This window comes from Podarcis muralis, chromosome 3 (assembly GCF_964188315.1).
Source record: "Podarcis muralis chromosome 3, rPodMur119.hap1.1, whole genome shotgun sequence".
In the NCBI taxonomy this organism is placed as follows: Eukaryota; Metazoa; Chordata; class Lepidosauria; order Squamata; family Lacertidae; genus Podarcis; species Podarcis muralis.
Window position 1 is genome coordinate 74,364,170 of NC_135657.1, and position 20,458 is coordinate 74,384,627.

The following is a 20,458-nucleotide window of genomic DNA, read 5'->3' on the forward strand; positions in this document are numbered from 1 at the left end:
CTGCTGGAACTCGTTAACATACTGGTAAAAGAATTCCATTCAAAAATAAAAACTTCTTTCAAATCTTTATTTCCTTCTGTATCTGCTCTTGGTACCAGACTACAGTGGTACCTCGGATTAAGTATTTAATTCGTTCCAGAGGTCCGTACTTAACCTGAAACTGTTCTTAACCTGAAGCACCACTTTAGCTAATGGGGCTTCCTGCTGCTGCCACGCCACCAGAGCACGATTTCTGTTCTCATCCTGAAGCAAAGTTCTTAACCTGAAGCACTATTTCTGGGTTAGCAGAGTCTGTAACCTGAAGCGTATGTAACCTGAAGTATATGTAACCCGAGGTACCACTGTACTTGTAATATGCATGTTGCTTGTAGTGTTGTCCTGTGAGGGTGTGTTTGTGTCCCAAACTGCAGTCAGAGAGATTGCCACAATGTGTCTCGGAACACTTATGGCAGGGTGAGGAGCTTAAAAACCTTTTCCCCTGTGTTTTTCTTTCTCCAATTGCTGAAAATCACCCCGACATTCCCCCCTCCCTCTGGTCCTGTTGCTTTTTGTTAAATCAGTTTACGGAATAACATTGTGTGGGGGTGTTTTCAAAGTCCCCAGGGAAAGATTACATATGATTTGGTGCTGCATGTAACTTGGCGCTCGCTTTTTCCTTGTAAGAAGAAATCATGTTGAACAGCTTTTCACAAGTGAAGGGGCTCCTCTCATCTTTTCTGTTCATTCTTAGTGGATCCCATCTTATTTGCTGCTGCTGCTGCTGCTTCAAGATGCATTATAACTCCTCCAGCGGGCTAGCTAATGTGGTACCTCCAGATGTTATTGGAGAATAAATCCACCATCCCTAACCATTAGCCATGCTAGCTGGGACTGATTAGAGTTGGAACGCAGCCACATCTGGAGGGCACCATGTTGGCTATCTCTGCTTTACAGTGTGACTGACCTTCTGGGAATCCTCCACTAGTTACCCATTCTTGACAGTATTAAGCACAAACAGCTTTTAAGCCCTTTCTTGGCTTTTGCTATCTTTCCTGTTGCGTTGATATCCAGTAGAGTTTCCAAGTACTTGCTTACTTTAAGTAGCTGCAAACACCTTCATATTTTGCCCTCATGCTGGGAGACAGCACGCTGCCAGAACTTCCCTTACTGTGATGGCATCCATACATAAGCTGGGGTTGTCTCTTTCACTGTTGAATGTTGTATAATTGTTTCCTCTCGATTTAATTTCTGTATCCTGCTGTTTCTACAACATTTGTTTGGTTCGCCAAGTTGAGCTTACAAATACTATAAACAGAAAACATCCTCGTTTTGTATCTGTATTTTGCCTAGGACAATGGAACTTTGTACCACCACAGTAGATATAGTATAAACAATCATGGCTTCTGTCCTGCCCAAAATTGAGTATACTCATTTTTCACTGAAATTATTGACATATAAGAGCATTAGTTTTATTTATTTATTTAGCTTTATATATCTGGCAACTTTTGGGTCACATGTCTTTTTAGTATGCCAGAATCTCATTTGTTACTGAAATTAACCAGAGAAATTTGCACCATCAGCTAACAACGATTGTATATAAACATGGTGACCCTTGTGCAACAAGATATTGGTACCTAGCCTTTTTCGTAAAATTGTATAGGTTGGGTTAGATCTGGCTAACTCAGAAATAGACATGCAGAAATCAGTGGACAAGTTAAGTTTGTTTGTTTTAGTGAGTCTATGCAGAGCATGATTTGGTTCAAATTGAATTTTGAATAAATGCACAATTAATTGTTACTGTATTGAATATTATTGTGCTATTATCTTTCTTGGTGGGTCATGCAAACTGCTAATTTGAGTAATGCTTTTTATTGAGTAGGGTAGAGAGCGCTGGGGATGAGTTTATGCAGGGGTGGGCAACCTAAGGCCCATGGGCCACAAGCAGCCCATGGGAGTCATTTAAGCAGCCCATGAGCTGCCCCCCGAACCAAGCCGCCCGCTTGGTGCGCTAAACCGGTGTAGTGTGGCACTGGGACTCTCTTCCGTGGTGTCGGAAATTGCGTCTGCGCATGCACAGACAATGAAAATTGTGTCTGCACAGACACTGATGCCGGAAATCGTGTCTGCGCAGACGCTGGAAATTGCGGGCGCATGCGCTCACAATCCAGCCCACAGAGGAATCTCCACTGCAGTGAACTGGTCCAGGCAAGGTAAACCTAGTGGGCTGTATCTACATGTGATTTCTCCGTTTTTGTTTATTGGTGCCTCTCTTAATAGTTTCAGGTACTTTTATTATTAGATTTTTTCCCCCCTTTGAAGTGTTTGAGGTGCTTTGCAGTTCTTTGCCATTTTAAGCTTAATGTGCATGTGCAGAGAAAGTGTGTTTCACGGGCACAGATTTTTGTCAGACACATTTTTCACAGACCTAAAGGTTTAAACCCAAATGAGATCTATGGGCTGTTTTGTATATTGAGCACTAAAGGGAAGAAATTGAATTCTTTTAAGTTTCCTTGCTTTGTTGCGATAAATTACTCTGTTTTTCAGATAAACTGAAGAACCAGAACATCTTCATGGATAAATATCTTCTGAATTACTGCCTAAATAGTGTACTGATTTTACTACAGATAGATTTATTTGCTGGGGTGGGACTTTTTGGGGATGGGGGAAGAATGTTCATTCAAGATGTGTTGCTGATAATTGGATATAGTGTGTTGGCATAAAGAGTATCACATTGCTGTTTACAAGAACTTTGTTAGGCCACTTTCTTTATTTTCCTGTTGCAGATGGGATGAATCGTGGCCCATTGAATAGATGTGATAAGAAGATTCTTAAGAGATTCATGCTTAATAAAGATTCATGCTTTATTGGGGGTATTCTCTACTAATCTCATTAAGTTGATGAGTTCTTAATTGGAACTGTGGTTTGGATCGAGAACACGTTAGTCATGCTTGGTCATGACTCACTTATTTTGTAGCCAACTCAATCTGTTTCAAGAGTTTTAAATGCTTTTGTTTTCTTTTTTGTGTTCTTTCATCACACCATCGAGGATAGGGAAGATTGAAAACTCAAATAAATACAGATTTACGGCAATGATATCTACAGAATGTTTGTTGTTGTTTTTTAAAGAAAAACACAGGGCAAAAGCCTCATAGTAATTTATAGTCCTGTTAATGGTAGCTGGGACGCGGGTGGCGCTGTGGGTTAAACCACAGAACCTAGGGCTTGCTGATCAGAAGGTCGGCGGTTCGAATCCCCGCAACGGGGTGAGCTCCCGTTGCTCGGTCCCTGCTCCTGCCAACCTAGCAGTTCGAAAGCACATCAAAGTGCAAGTAGATAAATAGCTACCGCTCCGGTGGGAAGGTAAACAGCGTTTCCGTGCGCTGCTCTGGTTCACCAGAAGCAGCTTAGTCATGCTGGCCACATGACCCGGAAGCTGTATGCCGGCTCCCTCGGCCAATAAAGCGAGATGAGCGCTGCAACCCCAGAGTCGTCTGCGACTGGACCTAATGGTCAGGGGTCCCTTTACCTTTACCTTTAACCTGTCTTTAGATTTCATAGGGTAATCTTTCATTGACTTAGGAGTGGACTCTGGGAGGAAACTCAAGTACAAGAATGCTAATGAGGACATTCTCAGTAAGTAACAATAGCTAAAAAGTCATGCCACTGTACAGTAAAGATGGGATGCTAATGAATGCCTAGGAGTAGATAAAATACAATATTGTGTATTTTACTGCATCACTACAAAGAGATCATGTCCATCTGTTGGATCTAGTGTGGTTGTGGCAATGTTTGTTGCCAGTTGGCTAATTTAGGTGGAGAATTATGGAGCTACTTCCAAATGTTTTGGGCTACAACTGTCATTTGCTGATGGTAGTGCAAAACACCTTGAGGGCACCAGGCTGGGGAAGGCTTGAGCTAGATCTTCTATAGGGAAGTTTGTGTATTAACAGATTCTCCATATTACATACCCTTCTTCTGAGACTGATGGGGCCAAGTTCAAGACTTAACAGCCCAATGGGCCTTGAAAGATGTCTCCTTGCCTTTTCATTTTAGGAAGAGATCACACATTTGAATTTGATTACCCCTGAGAGCTAGCAGGCAAGGCCAGGAGGAAGAGTAGGTTGGAGTCTGTTGCAGGGGGATGGGGGTTCATAAAGAGCACAGAGAGATGTGCAAAACCCATAAGGAATTTCAGTGCTCCATGGCTGTTTTTTTTACTTTAATCTACTTTTAATCTGCTTTATAATTTACATTTAGCATTCTAAGCTTCTGGAATTGGGTTTAATGTAGATCAACATCATCAAGTAAAGAAATGTATTCTGGTAGGAATGTATCATTTATTTACGTTACATAGAACGCAAATTGTTTTAGTACATGCCTATGTACGGTGTTTTTTTCTAATATCAGAAAAATGTATGAAAATCTAGCATGCGCTGTTGTTTATAACAGTGGGGAAATTGGGTTTTAATTGTCCCGAAGCAGATGCTTCCAAATCTTACTCTGCAGCCCACCTCTGCTCCCTGCTGGCAAGCTGCTCTCCAATAGCATCCAAAGCTTAGTTTCTAGATATTAGCTGGTGCCCTTTCTCTCCCTCTAGATGAATCAACATGCAATGTTCCCAAATGCCTTCCAGCTGCTGCCTTTCTTCCTAGTTGAAACAGAACCAAAGGTTTACTTGGAGCATTTGTATTGCAGCTGCTTTTTGTCCTACCATGAGCAAAGCTTCTGATCCACTATATAATCAATTGGTTTCTTCTGAAATGGTGGTGGCGGCATTTATAACAAAACTGACACTAAAATTAGGGTCTTGAAAAATGACATTTTTTTGCAAAAATAAGTAGAAGATTTTTTAAAGTTTATAACCTATATCTGTAAGTCACCAAAAGTTAATATTAATAGCAAAACTGAGTTTTGTTTTGTTTTTTTGTGGGGGAAAAAGTATCTCTTAATAATCTGTGCAACGAAGGCTATGCTTCGTTTTATCCATTTTACTTCAGTTTTGGTGCACATGCACTGTTGAACTGGAGTGTGTTGATATCAGTAACAACATTGTCATCGTCATTTAGTCGTGTCCGACTCTTCATGACCCCATGGACCAGAGTACACCAGGCACTCCTGTCTTCCATTGCCTCCCGCAGTTTGGTCAAACTCATGCTGGTAGCTTCGAGAACACTGTCCAACCATCTCGTCCTCTGTCGTCCCCTTCTCCTTGTGCCCTCCATCTTTCCCAACATCAGGGCCTTTTCCAGGGAGTCTTCTCATGAGGAAGCCAAGGTATTGGAGCTTCAGCTTCAGGATCTGTCCCTCCAGTGAGCATTTAGGGCTGATTTCCTTAAGAATGGATAGGTTTGATCTTCTTGCAGTCCACGGGACTCTCAAGAGTCTCCTCCAGCACCATAATTCAAAAGCATAAATTCTTCGGCGATCAGACTTCTTTATGGTCTAGCTCTCATTTCCAGACATCATTACTGGAAAAACCGTAGCTTTAAGTATACGAACCTTTGTTGGCAAGGTGATGTCTCTGCTTTTTAAGGTGCTGTCTAGGTTTGTCATTGCTTTTCTCCCAAGAAGCAGGCGTCTTTTAATTTCGTGGCTGCTGTCACCATCTGCAGTGATCATGGAGCCCAAGAAAGTAAAATCTCTCACTGCCTCCATTTGTTCCTCTTCTATTTGCCAGGAGGTGATGGGCCCAGTGGCCATGATCTTCATTTTTTTGATGTTGAGCTTCAGACCATATTTTGCGCTCTCCTCTTTTACCCTCATGAAAAGGTTCTTTAATTCCTCCTCACTTTAATTCCTCCTCACAGTAACAACATAGTTGAACATAATCACAATCCTTCAGAAAGCTACTCTAGACTTCAGTTTTATTGTTGACTTGTGTGGACCGAAAAGAAGTAGAGCTTTCCCCCTCAGACATGAAGTGTCTCCTTTTGGTATTTTCATTCATGTGTTGAAGACGCATGGGAGATCTAATGGGGGTGGTCCCTAATGGTTTTAATAGTTCATTGTTGGACAGTGTCACAAGTACAGCTATGGTATGTTATATCTGCTGGCAAAGTTGACAGGGGTCCACACATCTCATATGTCTAAGGAGCATGTGATCATCTTGCGGTTCAAACAACCTTACACAAACAGGTTGGAATTGGCAGCGTAGGATGCAGACATGTGTCATGTAATCTTAAAGCTTCTAGTAGGATATACCTTTTACAGTTGCTATGCTTACAAGTTCAGCCGTGCGTAGAAATCCTTTGGCACATATGACTGAGTCTGGAAATGCAGCACTTATTCTGGACCCTGTTTTGTGTTTTCTTCCTCATGTAGCATTCCACCACACCTTCCCATCTCACATGTGGCCATATAGACCTATATCAACTGGCAGATCTCCACACGTTACTTAGTAGCAAATGGGGTTGGGAATTTCAGTCTTTTAGTGGTTTGCTAGAACTGATGAAAATGGATGCAGATACAGTGGCTGAGATCCAAAGATCTGCTTTAGGTACACTTTTCCTTGTCTTTTTTTTTCCCAGCAGACTTTCCTGCCATATGATGAGAAGCTGCTTTTTAAAGCCCTCAGGGTCTCAAAAGTGGCTTGCTGGTTGCTGTTTGAAAAATAAAAGCTCAAAGATTTTTTGAGCATGCTGTGCTTTGGATCCTAATATATTTTCTTATATAAAATACAGTTGCTCTAGACGACGGATAGCCAATGTAGCACCCTCCAGATGTTACATTTGGCACTTGACCACACTGGCTAGGGCAGATGGAAGTTGGAAGTCTGAATAGCATTTCATGGCTGCTGAATTGGCTTTTCCTGATCTAGACATCTGCCTATGGCCAGGAAGGTGATTTTCATATGCCATGGAAGAAATAATATCCAATGGTGTTCAGTATACAGGCGATGCAGTGTAAAGGCAATAATTTCTCTTGTTTCTGAAAATGATTCTACCTATGTCACTTCATTCTAAACTTATCAAAATAGTGTCATGGTACTACTAATAATTACAGCTTTACTGGGAGGGTTGCTTCATTTTGAAATGCGTAGTTCACGAGATTACTGTGATTCATTGGAGTTTTGATAGTGGAGTATCACAGCTTAACAATCTTAATTAATGTTAATCATACATTTTCTGACATGTTGCACAAAGGATTTCCATGCCTCTGTTTGTGTGAAAGAAGTGAAGGCTGTGTCAACTTTGCAGTATTGGAACAATCACTTCATTTGTGCAAGCCTGATCCAGATGTGTCTTTATGTATGAAAAGGCAGTGTCAGTAATGGAAAAGGTAAAGGAAACCTTTATGTTTCCTTTTTTAGGTGTAAATTTAACGTATTAAGTATGAATGTGCCAAATGTATATGTTTGGCAACCCTCAGCTTATAAGTAGAATCTATAAGTAGAATCATAAAATTGTAGAGTTGGAAGGGACCACGAGGATAATGTAGTTCAAGTCACTGCCGTGTAGAAATATTTTGCCCAATTTTGGGTTCAAACCCACAATCCTGGGATAGAGTCTCATGCTCTACTTCCCTCAGATCAGTTGACTTGTTACCAGGGATCAATTACCATTACTTCCATATAAATAGCATGATTTAACTGAGAGGGGTTGTTGGCTGACCCTATGGGACATGTGCATGGTCTTGGGGCGGGGGGGGGGGTTTCCTAGTAGTCTCCAGGCATTTTATAATGTTTTATGTGGAAGCTGATGTGTTCTATCTGGACATCACTACCACCCTCTGCAAATGTCTGCTGCCATTTGGTAGTGGAATTTCCATTCTACAAAGCTCTGCTTCTTGAGTGCTCCTGTGGTCAGAAAAGGGAGGTGATTTTCGCTGGTTTCCTCCCTACCTTCCCCCATTCCACCTTCTACAGCTTTCTGGAGGTTTTGTCAAACCTCTGCAGAACATTTGTGGTGGTGGAATTGGTGAAAAATTCCCCACTCTTTACCTGCAGGAATGTGTATTAAATGGGGTTCAACTCTGAATCTGGCCTTATGCTTTTAGCTATACTGAAAAGCAGTGTGTGTGTGTGTGTGTGCGCGCGCTACCCGTTAAGTCTGGATTACCATTTATATATTATAGATCAACTGTTCTGCCAACAGAACTGATATTGTGTCAAGAAAGTCTCTCTTTTTTAAATGCCTTGATTGATCTGGACTCATCTCCCAGCACTAATCAGAAAACTAGTGTGAACTTGGGCTTCCATGTGTGAATCATCTTTTGGATTGGATTCTGCATAATATCCCTCGTAAGCAGTCAGTTTTGTCAGTGCTGAGAGCAGCCGCCATCTGCATGCTTGCTGCTTGATAGCGTGTTGAATCTATTTGTGTAAACGGACAGAAACTTTCACTCCTGAAAATCAGCTCTTGGGGGGCATCCTTCAGCATAGCTATGGAAGTATCCTCCACACATAGCAGCAGCATATGTGATAATGGGTCGTGGGAGCTCCACATGTTCTTAGCATTCTTGATCACAGCTTAGTGCCTGGAAGTTGTGAACAAGTACAATTCTGTAATGTATATTTCATCCAATAATTGATAATACTAAGACAATGGCTTTTCCTTCCATTTCTTTAGTTGTTTGAGCTGCTAGGACCTGAGGGATTTGAACTCATAGAGAAACTCCTGCAGAACAGATCAACAATTGTGGAGAGATCTTTCTCGGGACCAAATGATTATAAGCTGCAGGCTCTGCAAGGTAAAGTAATAGCACACAGGGTTTTTACTAGTTGCATGGCTTAATTCTTGGTTCAATACTTAGCAACACCACTCACACAGGGGAAAGAGGTGGTCATGGGTATGGATGGCAGACATCCAAAAATAACTTATTTTAGTGTGCATTTTTTAAAAAACAACAACACATTTTCTAATTTTAAAAGCTGAATACAATAACTTGAGATCACAAATTTATTCTTCAATTTTTCCCCTTTTCCAAGTTCATAGTTTTAGTAAATTTTTTTAAAAAACTTGTCTGAAGGTCAGCAATTATTAGTGGGTTTGCTGTAACTCCACAGTTAAGGGTATATAGTTTCATAGTGAGGGAGAGTACACACAATCACATCTCAGCTTAATAGGTTGAAACACGATGAATCCTCTTAACCCCTTGCATGAGCCTGAAAACTAGAAAGTCTTCCTGTAACTATAGTTTTAATAGTTTGAAAGAAATAGAGAAACTATTATTGGCAAGCTTTGGAATGGGCTATTGGGAACTGACTTTGAGGGGGAAAGGTGGGGTATAAAGAAATATACAACAACAACAACAAACCAAGATATTAAACCATGGTTGTCTTAATTTCCTAGTTTATTCTGAAGCTATTAATCATAGTTTCCTAGTTTTGATTAAACTAGGAATAGGAAGCCTTGCTGATTAGTTTGATGACTCCTGTAAATGAAGGAGTGAAGGGGCTGTGTATGCAGCCAAAAGGCTTGTTCTTATCTCAGTTTATTAAGCTAAGATTCAATCATTCAAATGAGGTTGAATGTGTTGTGGAAAACAAGCTGGTTATACTGTATCCACTTCCTTCCTTACCCCAATGCTAATTATTTCCCAGTATGGGAGGTGAACCGAATGTTTCAGAATGTGTCAAGTAACCTAACAATATTTTGGAAATCTAAAAGCATTCTCAAAAGAAAGCTCCCCCCTCCCCAACTTTAAAAAATAATGTTCCAGGCTACTTAGAAATTTAATAACTTTGCTAAAAACTCACATAGCAGACAGCATGATGCTACAAATAGCTGTACCCTTTTCCACGTTGCAGAACAGTGCAGGAAGCTTGCTGGAGAAAACACTAAGCCCAACTATGGCTGTCAAGTAACAATTCAGTCTGAACAAGAGAAGCAGTTAATGAAACTATGTCGTCGTGAAGAAAAGCGGAACGCCCGGCGAGAAAAACGAAGTGGGGAGGATGGAGACGTTTTTGTCGATGGAGGAATGTGCTTTGATCCCAAAGAGCTCCGCAGTCAAAGGTAATAAATGCCATCAGTGGAAAAATGCTGTTCTTGTTAACTTTTAATGTATAGTAAGCATTTGTTCTCTCTTAGTGCATCTTTAGGGATTAGATAGACCTGACCTTCAGGGTATGTTTTATTACAACTACAGATTATTTTTGTTATGAAACAAAAGAGCAGTGATCTGCCTAATTATATTCTCCACAGTCTAACCCACACAGGTTAGAGGTAAAGATGCAAAAGGCACCCTATCATATTTGAGTACTGTCCATTTAGTTTAAAACATATAAGGTCTCTATTCAGTGTATTAAAACCATCTGTCTCATCATTAGATCAGTCCTTTTTCACATTGCCATTGTATTATGGATGGGGAGTGGGGCGTGCAGAAAGCTTAATAACAATATTTGTTATTAATAGGATGTATTTAGACAGGTACATTAGTGGAAGCAGAGTGGTAAGAAAGAATGGATGATCCCTTCCAATAGTAAAGACTTTGCATCAGTGCAGAAAGGAATGGGAGATGGAATGGCCCTCACTTTGCCCCTATATTTGTTGGAACCAGCCCATTTTGGGGCTTTCACCACTGTGCTGCTAGCGGATATCTCTGGTGGCAGAGGATTGTCCTTGGCCACTAACTCTTGCTTGCTGGCGAGAGATGCTAGCTAGCTGTCAGAACACAGCTGCACTCTCTTCCTTGTTTAAGCTAGGCCTGTCTCTTGCTTGAAAATCACCTGAGCTTCCCTCCAGTCCAGCTGTGAGTGGAACAGCGGTTACCCTTGCCAGCTCCCTTTTCTTTGTTGAAGGAAGAACCTCCTCCCCTCTTTAAAAGATGTTGCCAGGCTTCCTGCGTATGCCAGAAACCAAGGGGGGCATGTCGTTTAATGGGCAGGCTGCGTCCTTTACTCTGTACAAGTGGAGAATATAAAAGATGAGAAAGATGAGGTAGTGAGAGAAGGTGAGGAAATACAGTGGAGGAAGTGAGGGAGAAAGGTGTCAGGGGGGCAGTGAATGTTGGGCTACAATTAGAGACTCGTCAAGGAACAGTAAGGTGTGTAATAATGAAGCCAAAAGCTTTTTCTTCTTTCCATTGTTATTTCTACTTCCCTTGCCCCTTCAACCTTTTCTCTAACCCTGTATGTACCTGTCCAGTGGAAATTTCTGGGCTATTCACCCTCTGATCACCACCTTAATTAAGACGAGCACCATTCATTATTTACTTCCTGAAGAGAGAGCTCTTGGTTTGACCAGCATTTTACAATCTTCTTTTCCACCCAACTCCTCTCCTTGCACAGTGTTGGGTTTAGCATATTACATTTTGCTTACTTTTTACTCATCAGTATTTTGGTGCAAGTAATATTTTAGCTTAGATGCTATATGAGTGATAGGACTCCATCTTTCTCCACCATAAAGTTTTATTGTCAATCTTCTTCTCCCATCTATAAAAGCTGCTCAGTGTATGAATTGGCCCAAGTTTCTTGCAGTCCTCCCAACTGGCTTTTTTGTGATTTGTCAGGGTCAACATTCAAAAAATGTTCTTGGGAACTATTGCGCCTTTGTCTGATATACCAGGAGTGAACCACCAAGCGGCATGGAATGCTGGCTCATGTGGGAGGGACAGGAACAAAAAACAAGAGGGGATATGGAATGGTGTATCCTGCAGGAGGGCATGAATGGCTGCTAGTCCTACCTACTGTAACGTTTTGTTTCAGGTCGCACTTGTTCTCTTTCGAATATTTATTTTGAAGCTGAATTTGCATGGTGGGAGGAAGGTTCCATGTGAATTCGCCTAAGCAGTCAGCTTTGGGTGTTAGTCTCCTTTGTAGAAAGCCAAATTTAATTGAAACTTCTGGCTTTATACCTACTTAAAAAGAAAAAGAAAAGTTGGAAAACCAGTAGATAATTAAAAAAACACTCCCAAACAGGCTGTGAAAAGTTATTCTATATTGATATGTTTTCTGAATTAAAAAGCAACTGAGAGAAATTTCATAGTTCCTGTGTGTTTCAATAGGAGGTTCATTCATTTTATAATACAGGTTTGCCCAAGTAAAAGGTGTTTCTAACAACTATAATACACGTAAATGTTTTGCTGAGTTTGCATAATATAACCTCTTGATTATAATGTGGTTTATTTTGTGATTACAGAGAACAAGCACTTTTGAATGCCCGCACAATGCCAGTGCTGGGCAGACAGCGAGACACAGAATTTGAAAAAATTCATTACCCTCACGTTTACGACTCTCAAGCTGAAGCTAGGAGAACCTCAGCATTTATTGGAGGATCAAAGGTATGCTTTGGGTGTTTGCTTTAAATTCTGCATTTGAGGGAGTATGAAACTTGTTTTAAACCATTTGTATATTGAAAAGAAACACATTTTCCACTCAAAGGAGGCAATAATTTGTCTTCACTTTGATTTAATAATATTTCCCCCTACTCAATGAACACTTGCATGTTTGGTAATCTTGGTGACAGCCAGAAGTCACTTATTCCAGAGAGATCCTGCTGAATTCATTGCCGTTAGTTCCACTAAAGTGGTTTTGAGGTCTTGGCAGCCTCTGCCATACTCAGCTGTTTTTCTTGGAATATTGAAAGTGGAACAATCCTCTTAAGGACTATTGGTGGGATTATATATACAATGGACCACCCAGCAGTTAAAGACATTGCTACAAGCTTTCACATTATGCTTGTGAATTAAAGTTGTTCCTGAGTGGAGCTGGTTTTGGTGGCTCTCAGGTTACAGCATTTCAAGTCTTTCCCAGCTGAAACAGTGCACAATGCATTCGTCCTCCAAATCCAGCCTTTGGATTTAGAGCTCCATGTTAATTAGAAACAAGCGCTGTTCTCTACCTCCTAGCCATAGGTAAGAGATTGGGCAAGTGTCCCATGCTCACACTTTCTCTCCTTTGATTTCGCATGTGATTTCATGCCATACCATCTGTGTTTCAATACAGGTGTGATTGGCTTTTAGGTAGAGTTTGAAAACACATCTGCAAACCTTGCTTAAAGGGTTGGTAGAGAAATTTTGTTGGCCGTGAAATTTTGTTGGCATTACAATGGGGGCCAGGGGGAAAGTTGTGGGGGGAGGAGAGAGAAGGGTATGAGGGAGTGTGAAACCTACAGCATGCCTCCAAATGTGGTTTGAGAGAGAGAGAGAGAGAGAGAGAGAGAGAGAGAGAGAGGGAACACAAAACAGCTCAAGAGCAGCCCAGCTGGATCAGATCAGTGGCCCATGTATCCCAGCATCCTGTTATCACAGTGGCAAACCAGATGCCTCTGGGAAGCCCCTAAGCAGGATCTGAGCACAACAGTTCACTTCGCACATGCGAAATCCAGCAACTGACATTCAAAGGCATAGAGCATCAGCCAGTGGTAATGGAACAAAACCATCATGGTTAGTAAGCAGTGGTAGCCTTTTCCTTCCCGAATTCCTTTTTCAGCACCATCTAAGAGAAGATACTATGAAACAGGACATGCAGGTGATCTAGGACTTTGTGCTTTGAAATAGACTTCTCTGTAAATAAATAAGCCCGTGGCAATATTTTCAAAGTAGTGGTCAGTTTAATGAAAGATGCTTAGTGATTCTGTACCTTTGCCTTTGCGGCACAGAACATGTCCACCAGAAGCTTGAATTAAGTAATATGAAATTTTTGTAGTTCATGCTCTTTTCCTAACACAGGGGTCTGCAACCTTTAAGACAAAAAGAGCCACTTGGACCCGTTTCTGAAGGGGGGGGGGGACTGGGAGCTGCAAAACCGGGAAGGTGGCGTCAGGATGGTGCGTGACTAACGCACGCACCACCCCCATGCGACGTCACAGCCATACAGCGCCCGACACAGTGGGGAGTGTCGGGGCGCACAATGCGCCTCCTCCCCTCACTAGTATCTGCCCCGGAGCCGTGGCAAAGGTGTAAAAGAGCCACATGCGGCTCCGGAGCCGCGGGTTGCAGACCCCTGTCCTAACAGAATTAATAAATCTGGTTAGCTTAACTGGTCACTACCACCCAAAATGCAAGCGTTTAAAACATGTATTGCAACCGCTTTGAAGGTGTGTGGTTTTTTACAATCAAGCGGTATATACATTTCATGAAATAAACAACAAGAAACAAAATACCTTGCAGATGCACATTTTTTGTAATCATCGGTATGACTTTCCCCAAACCACTTACTCAATTTCTGGGCTGCTTACACATTTTTTACCACTTGGAAAGTTACTTCACTTTGTATTTCTACTGTCTAAGAGGATATCTTTAATCAAGATTAAATCAAATTACAAGCAGAAGCCTTTCTCTGGAGTTAATATAATTGAAGCAATGAAATAAATAACAGCATACAGATTCAATTTTACCATGATTTCCATAAAGATTTAATTGATGTTCTATATAGATTTTTGATCTCTCTCTTTCCTCTAGAAGGCTTATTTGAAACCTTCATGTAAAACTGGGTTGTTGTTGTTGTTTATTTGGAGAACCCCCAAATAATCCCCTAAAATCTGTAGTGGAGATGGGACTGATTTTCCCCCATGGAATTCCAGGAACTTGTTTTGCTAAGTTTTTGCTACTTTGTGCTTTTTGATGCTAGCTGTGTTATTTCCGGACTCTGTTCAAACTGATTTTTACCTGTTTGTGGAGGGTTTTCAAAACATTATTTATTCAGCTAATTATTTTTAAGTTGTTTTCCCCCTTTCTTTTCTCCTGCTTAATTTTCACAGATGCTTCTGCCAGAAGGTATTGAGAGAGAAAATAACAAAATGTATGAAGAAGTAAAGATCCCTCACACCGAACCGATGCCTATTGGTTTGGAGGAAAAACCAGTTTACATTAACGATTTGGATGAGGTGAGGAAAACTTAACTTTTGTGGTGTGCTATGGAACATGTATACAAACTTTTGTTCCATTGTATCAGTATAGAATCAGGCGTGTTTGGAAGAAAAAGATAAATTCAGTTTTTGTGTGTGGTTTAATATTGATATCAGGTTGGATCAAGGATTGTTTTGGATAAGCTGCACGTCACTGAGCACCCCCACCCCATTCCACCCCCTTTCCCCATCCCACCCCACATCTCTCACTGTCAGCACTCAACAGTGGATTTTTTGCAGGCACAGAAGGTTGCAGTGGGGACGAAAGGGCAAGAAGGCCCCATTGTGCAAGCCAAGCTTTCTTTGAACTTCTCTGGATTCAAGCCATGGTGTTCTCACATGTTCTAACACTTTACAGCATGGCATAAGTAGAAAAAAGACAAATGCTTGCATTTATTGGGTGGGGTGGAAAAGGCGGTAGAAGATCAAATCCAAGATCACTCTGGTCAGTGACCGAAATCAATCAATTCATTCATTCAAGATGGAAGAAACAGGAAGAGAATATAGTAATTATTTATAGACTGCAATTTTGTTATCTTTAGTTGAAAACTTCATAATGTAATCTGCCTTAACCCTCTGTCAATACATAATCTTTAATCAGTCTGGATGCAGGTGTCTGTGTGTCAAATGCATGCTACAAAAACCAGAAAATTAAATTATTTCAAGGGTAGGTAATAAGCATGACATAATGTGCAAGTTAAAGAATTATGCCTTCATTGAGAATTTTCTTTTTTCCAGCAATACACCATAGTTGCAAATAAGAAATTGGGGCTGGCAATACCCCACAATGTAAAGTATAAACAACTACAAAAACATACATAAAATAGTTATGGTTTTTCACAAGGAGGTTTTAACTGGGGGTGGGGGCACAGAGATTTAATTTTGTTTGTAAAAAGGCTTTGTAAACCTGTGGGATACTGTTGACCCCTGATACTGTTGGTCGAGACATTAAGGGATTTGTCTGTTGGGGAAATAAACAGTTTCCCCTCTGTGCTCCTTTGCTGCAAGAAATGGCAATAAGAGGTTCTGGTTTAAGTATTTGTAGACATGAATTAACTAGCAACCTACATTTTGGACAGTTTCTTTGACACCTAGCACCTTGTGTGTATAGTTTTGAGTTTCTTTTTTCATTTTGCTAGTACTAAAACTAGTGAAGAATAAATCTAGCTGTAAGAATAAATCTAGATTTTCCTCAAGATTTGGGATGGTGAGGCTGGATTGCCACATGGTAATTTATGATGGGATGTTGAGAACATGAAGTTATGAAGTGAGCCACAGAAAAGTATAATATTGGGGGGGGGTAACATTTGACCTCCAGCTGTTTGTGAGGCACTACAAGCTAGTCTTAAGAGTCAGAGATGTAACCAAGACAACCACTGAACAGGAATTTAAATCCATTTCTCTCTGATTCAGGTCATAGTTCTTTTTTTCTACATACCTCTCCTCTTATTGCACTAATTATGCAATAATACAGAATGTTTGATGTGGACTTTTTCTAGCATTAGCTTTTGGGCATCATCCAGCAAATGTTTAGCACTTTGGGCTCTCTGATTTCACTTAGAAAAGCACAAGTGCTTAATTTTGGTTACACAATGCCCAGTAGGTGGTAAAAGGACATCTGTCAACTGGTTTTCAATAGATTCCAATGGCAGATGGAAAACTGAAATGCTATGCCATAAGCCTTCAGAGCTAAAGGAGGTACATTATTGTACTTGTGACCTTTTCCTCTACGCTTCTCCCAACATTTTTATCCAATGGAACATAGTCGTGTAAGCTGCTTGGTAGAAGTTGAGCTGGGATTTTTAGTACCCATTGCAGGATTTCATACTTTGGCAGAGTGCATCTCTTATTTGAAAATTACATGTGATTTTGAAGTACAGTGGTGCCCCGCAAGACGAATGCCTCGCAAGACGGAAAACCCGCTAGACGAAAGGGTTTTCCGTTTTTGAGTTGCTTCGCAAGACGAATTTCCCTATGGGCTTGCTTTGCAAGACGAAAACGTCTTGCGAGTCTTGCGATTTTTTTCCGCTCCCCCCCCCCTTTTTCTAAGCCGCTAATAGCCTTTTAGCAGCTAAGCCGCTAAGCCTTTAATAGCCGCTAAACCGCTAATAGCGCTAATCCGCTAAGCCACTAATAGGGTTGCTTCGCAAGACGAAAAAACCACTAGACGAAGAGAATCGCGGAACAGATTCTTTTCGTCTTGCGAGGCACCACTGTATTGGCATCATAGTAATTAAAAGGATGACCTTCACACATTTTGCTTAAAACGCAAAGGGTCCCTAGAAATATGCATGCGGTTGGATAACAGTTGATCTATAATGTTTTGAAACTTGTGGCTTCCAGTCCAGCCTGCCTTGGAGGCAGTCCCCACGACAGTGGGGGATCAACAGACTAAAAAGAAAAATGGTAAAATTTGCTAAACTTTCCCGTATAACATGCTTACTTGATGCATCCCTGAAGTGTGTGCTTTTAAGGTATTAAAATCTTGCTGCTTACTTGGGACAAAGAGAAGTTTTTTCTTTTCCTTTGCTGACCAAGTGAATGGTGGCCTGCCCTTCCTTCCACAGGTAATTTATGCTGCTTTTACAGGCCTAGTATTTGCCAGCCTGACAAAGCAGTTCAAAGCCCATGCTGCTGTTTCTCTGACATTTTGCCAGAGCAAACTGCTGATATGAAAGAAAGGGGTACTGTCAAGACCAGTCCTATTTCCTGTCGGGTAGGATAGCCAAGACTGGTTGTGTGGTAGTCTTTCTTAGCCTAATGCAAAGCTTAGCAGTGGTTTATCCTGGGCTGGCCAGACTGCTGTGATGCTATCATGCCTTCCGCTATGCTCTTTCTTCCTCAAAAACAGAATGCTGTTGTGGTGCAAGCAAGGAGCCGGCAGGCAGAGGGTGATATGTAGCATTAGAATGGGAGTGTGTAGGCCAGTGCTTTGAAACTATTTACAGGGCTGCGATACAAGGTTAAACCTGTTCTCTTCACCGCTCTCCTAAGGCTTACCTAACACATCCATGTTGCTGATGAATGGCTCTACTGTTACCTAAAGTGGATGGCTGTGATAGGATTTATTTCCTTGTTTCATGTCATTTCCATTTTCTTTCACTTGCTGTAATTAATCGATGGGCTAAATATAAAAAAGTACATATTTTTCTTTGCATAATGGTTAGGAATGATTACAAAATCAATACCCTCATTTTCTTTCCGTAATGTTTTCTTGCTTTTATGGTTTTAGTTAATAAGCAGGGCTGGTTGAAGGCAGACATATTAATGTATAAATTTTACTTTTGACGTCACCCTTCAGGATGTTTTGACTGTTTCTTAGGTTCCCTTGAAGAATGAGGTCAATCATTATTGTTTTTTAGATATTTCATGAAAGCTTGACAGTAACTGATGTCTTTTGAAGAATATTGTTGCTGTGTGTGCAGCCATATCAACATTCTGTAGCAAAACAAGCAGGAGGGGATAGGAGTGAGAGTGTACATTTCTTCTACCACTATTTTAATAACCTGGAACTCCTTACTATTGGGAGTTACCAGTGCTCTGTCTGTCTGGTATTGGAAGAAATCCATTGGCATAACAGGGCAAGGAGGCAAGCTTTGATTCCCCTGCTTCCTGCATACCTCCACATCCCCTTAAAACTGTTCTGATGACAAAAGAAGCACTTTTTGAAAGGTGCATATCGTGCACTAGAGAAGTTCCTGAGCTAACTGAGCACTATCACTTTTTGGTATGGCAGGACTACTTGATTTTGAAAATGCAGAACAAGTTATTGTTTGCGGAGGGTAACGGGGAGGATGGGGTGTATTTATATATAGCAGTCATTTATATAACCATGTACATTATTAAGAAGAGAAAATTTTAAAATGCTATTTATGCATCTTTTAAGAGCTGTCCGGATAGCATAAAATCCAGCTTTAATGACCTTCATTTTTGCTCAGATATTCTGATGTAATATAGTAATTTATCTTCTTCCTCTTTTGAAGTCGTGCTATTTTTTCCTTCTGCCTAGACGTATTGGGGCCACATATCTGAAATGTTTATAAAAGCAAGTTTTGAAAATAGTTGTTAGGCATTATTCTTAGGCTGATTATCTTCTGGCACGAACTTCCCAGTCATTTGGTTGCTAGCAAGTTGTTTGGCTGCAGCTAGCTGGGCTTTATCAGGCAGGTGGTTTCAATACTGGATGAGACCCTATCACAGGACCACTTGCATTTATTTAGCAGGGGCTTACAGAGCCACTCTCCCCAGGATGGCTTCAGCTGCATGAAACCTTGAACCACACTGTGGGCCTATGCTTGCTCATTAATGCAAGATATGCACAAGCCTTTTGATCACACATACAGCCCATTCAGACCTCCTTATGTGGTGAACTGCAGTTTCAACAAGGAAATCTACATCATAACCAAGGGTTCCCACTTAGTCTTAAGTGGAAAATTATACTTATCAGTTTCAGTACAAGCCAGGAACTTAAACCAACTTCAAACCATGGTTTAAGAAATTGCCAGTTGCATTTTCTAGCCCAGTCCAATATCCAGAATCCTGTGCTGATCAGTATGGGAGAAGTGAGGGGGTAAAGTTGGATTCAGGTACCTCCATTCCTTCCAAAGAGGGTTTCAGCATTCAAAAACCAAAAAACCAAAAATTGCTTATATAGACTGATGCATTTTGTTGGAATGGATGCAGTATCACTGTCTACAACAGTGTTTCCCAACCTTGGGCCTCCAGCTGTTTTTGGACTACAACTCCCATCATCCCTAGCTAGCAAGACCAGTGGTCAGGGATGATGGGAATTGTAGTTCAAAAACAGCTGGAGGCCCAAGGTTGGGAAACACTGGTCTACAAGAATCATGTACATTTGTATAGCAAGATGCACTTTATTAGAACAGTGCAATGAAAGAACAGTGAGTAGGGAGTTCATATTAATCAACAATACACCTTCATTTACTGTCCAGGCACAATGTATTCATGAGAGCTATGCAGACATCTTGAAAAAAGTTAGTGTAGAAAATAGATGCTAAGTGTTGGTTCCTGTGGAGTATTTCCTAATGTGTTCATCTTTTTTTAAAAAAGAAAAAAATGGTTTAATATGCTTTAAAAAATTTAAAACATACCTATAAAATCGGGGATTGGTGATGAAGGGACATGGCCATAGGACTCATGGGTATTGATTTTAATCATGGTATTAATTACCAAGTAGAAAGCTTCTATTTGCATTATTGATTGTAATCAATGCTCTCTATTTGTACATCAGTTAGTATTCCATGGTTTATTGTCCAGTTGAATATGGCTCCCTTTCTCTCTTTGCTGTTCCTGTGTTAGTGTAACAAAAGGTGCAGTTGTGGTTCGAGGACCCGACCCCCGCGAAGTAAAATGAAGACACAGGGACACGTGATATAAGGTTAATGGGCTAGAAAAGGCCACAACTTTATTGATTACAGCAATGAAAAGGTATTGGCTTAGGCATTGGATCGCGAAACAAGTGGGTTTATTCACCAGGGGTTCATCACCTGTTGATGCTAATCCAACTATAGGCTCACCCCTGATGTCACCGAGGGTCGTGCCATGGCCTCCCGCCAAGCAGGCATTGGACGGAATACACGACCGCCAGATTCCATTAACGGAATACCCCTAGAAATTGAAGGCATAGGCGATGGCCACACCTAGCACTTCGACACACCACAACACATTAT

General features: G+C 41.0%; 1 protein-coding gene across 2 annotated transcripts in view; it reads left to right on the forward strand.

The window, feature by feature from the left end:
• Nucleotides 1-20,458, forward strand: part of ASCC3 (activating signal cointegrator 1 complex subunit 3) — a 205,333-nt gene that overhangs the window by 16,472 nt on the left and 168,403 nt on the right. For both annotated transcript variants that reach the window (XM_077926143.1, XM_028723051.2), the window contains 4 exons: nt 8,547-8,667; nt 9,728-9,935; nt 12,060-12,201; nt 14,622-14,747. In XM_077926143.1, the coding sequence (XP_077782269.1) occupies nt 8,547-8,667; nt 9,728-9,935; nt 12,060-12,201; nt 14,622-14,747 (597 nt within the window). The remainder of the gene's footprint in view (nt 1-8,546; nt 8,668-9,727; nt 9,936-12,059; nt 12,202-14,621; nt 14,748-20,458) is intronic.